General features: G+C 51.4%; 1 protein-coding gene across 1 annotated transcript; it reads left to right on the top strand.

The window, feature by feature from the left end:
- Positions 1-60: 60 nt before the first annotated feature.
- On the top strand, positions 61-1627 carry LOC104402438 (heat shock transcription factor, Y-linked-like; the record flags this gene model as incomplete). Its single annotated transcript, XM_010010315.1, has 3 exons — positions 61-151; positions 491-765; positions 1484-1627. Coding segments are annotated over 3 exons (510 nt in total), but the record flags the coding sequence as incomplete, so codon positions are not given.
- Positions 1628-2285: the final 658 nt, after the last annotated feature.

Here is a 2285-nt window from a genome sequence, read left to right on the forward strand (position 1 = left end):
GGAGGAAAGCAACACAAGGGCTCTCCAGCCATGTCTCCCCTTGCTGCTCTCTGCTGCCAGGCCACTGTCTTCCAACATCACTACAACATCACCACGGTGCAGAACGGGCACCCCAGTGATATGTGGGAGCACCCGCTGGTACCCACAGTCAGTCAGCACCAGCGGCCTCTCCTCGCTGGCTGGCGGGACTAGGCCTGGTTCTCCAGGGCGGTGGCTGCTGAGCAAGCCGTCGGTCCACGGGCGACAGCAGACATGGAATGGGAGCCGTCTCCCGCACCAACACCGTCCCTTTCTGCTCAGGACGAGCTGGGGCAGTCGGCAGACATGACTCCTGCCGGCCCTCCAGGACAGGGGGAAACAGCACCCTGTGACACAGCGGGAGCAGCAATACAGGAGGAGCGGGACGTGCAACCCGGGAGCGAGGGACATGACACCACCCGAGTCCCTCCTCTTTCCAACGGGAGCAGAGGCTGAGACACCGAATTCTCAGGCCTCTGCTTTCCCCAGAAGCTTTGGAAGATCTTGGAGAGCGACCAGTTTCGGTCCATCTGGTGGAGTGAGGGAGGACAATGCGTGGCCATCAATGAAGTTCTCTTCTCAGAGGAGGTGCTGGGCAGGGTTTTTGCCACACAGAAGATGGGGTCTTTCATTCGGCAACTGAACATCTATGGGTTCACAAAAGTACAGCCGGACTTCCAAAGATCTGCCTCCCTGCCTGAATTCCTGGCTGAGGAAGCAGCAGCCTCTTCTCACAGCAAGGTACAGCAGTCGACCTGCACACAGGATTATAGAATCATAGAATCAGCTAGGCTGGAAAGGACCTTTAAGATCATCAAGTCATCAACCAACACTCTCCATAATCTTGGGGGAGAGACGGACCCACACATCAAATAAGGCCTTGCAGCAGAGGAGGAGATGGGGATGGCAGTGAGCAGTCTGTCTTTCATTTCCTTCCCAGGTTGTTTTCAGGAAGGTTTCAGTTAGTCTCTCCGACTAGTAGAGACACAGATAAAATACAGTTTGTTTGCATCTGCTTAGTGTGAATTCAGCAAGTGCAACGGCAGACTCAGCATAACATGGTTTATTTAATGTCTTTGCTCCATGTCTTGCTCTACCGAACCTAACACCTTCCTGTGGCATCTGCTGAATGCTGAGAAAATACATCTAAGGACCATACTATTACCTGCCTGCTCCTGTGTAGGTTGAAGTTGCTGAAAAGTCATGGTACTGGGTTTTCAAAAGTAGTTCTTAGGCTTTTGAAAATCCTGCACTGCTCTGCTCCCAGACAGCAAAATCCCAGGGGTGCCAATGACTGCACAGGACCATCAGGAACATTTTAGCCTGAACTTTAGGTTTCAAACACCCCTCAGAGGCCTTTTCAGGATCCGTGCTAGTCTTCTGCAATTCAGTCTTAGTTCTCATAGCTTGAGGGCTTCCAGTCCCTGGATGGTGACAACTAACTCTTCTCCTTTGCTTGTTTCTCTACTACTACAACCCCAGCTTTAACAGAGAGCATCCCCAGCTGCTGGAGCAGTGCAAGAGGAGAGTTGACATCAAATGGAAAGCACCTCCACATGCCAAGCGACGGGCTGAAGCACCTCCTGGCCCCAGCACTGCCCATCCATCTGCAAGGGCAGCTGCTCCCACACGCCCAGAGCCTGCCAGAGCAACAGGCAGCAAGAGCTTCATCCCTCCCAACCTGTTTCCACCGCCATCCAGCCACCCAAGCCTGCATGCTCCTAGATTCTGAGCATTACTAAATAAAATACAGATAAAGTTTACATGAAGTTTGCACTGGGGATGTTCTTCCTAATGGCAACTTTTGACTGAAAGGGATATGCCATCAAAAATTTTGGAGACTACAGTTCTAAGGAATAAGATTTAAACAAATATCCTGGTTATTTAGGGATGTTTTTTCATAAATTTTATCAAAACCATGTGTCATTTCCCTTATTAAGACACCACCCTTCAGAGAAGGCAAGGGGATTACTCAGAGGCAGGTCCCGACCAGCATAGCTGTGTACGAGCAAGCAAAGGGGATGAGCGAGAGTCATCCAGCTGCTTTTCGGATGGGAAAGCATCATCTTCGCAGTCTTAGGAACACAGACCATAAGCACAGCTTGCAACCATCTGACCCCAGGCTATGACTTGCCCATCTCAGAACTCAACAGGACTGGGTGTGGGCAGTGCTGAGCAGAGATTCCACAGGAGAATGTGAGCTCTTCAGGAAGCAGTGTATGACTCAGCGGTGAGGCAGCATGCAAGCACAGCATTAGGGCACTGCA

Source organism: Nestor notabilis, unplaced genomic scaffold, assembly GCF_000696875.1.
Source record: "Nestor notabilis isolate BGI_N333 unplaced genomic scaffold, ASM69687v1 scaffold8162, whole genome shotgun sequence".
Taxonomy (NCBI): domain Eukaryota; kingdom Metazoa; phylum Chordata; class Aves; order Psittaciformes; family Psittacidae; genus Nestor; species Nestor notabilis.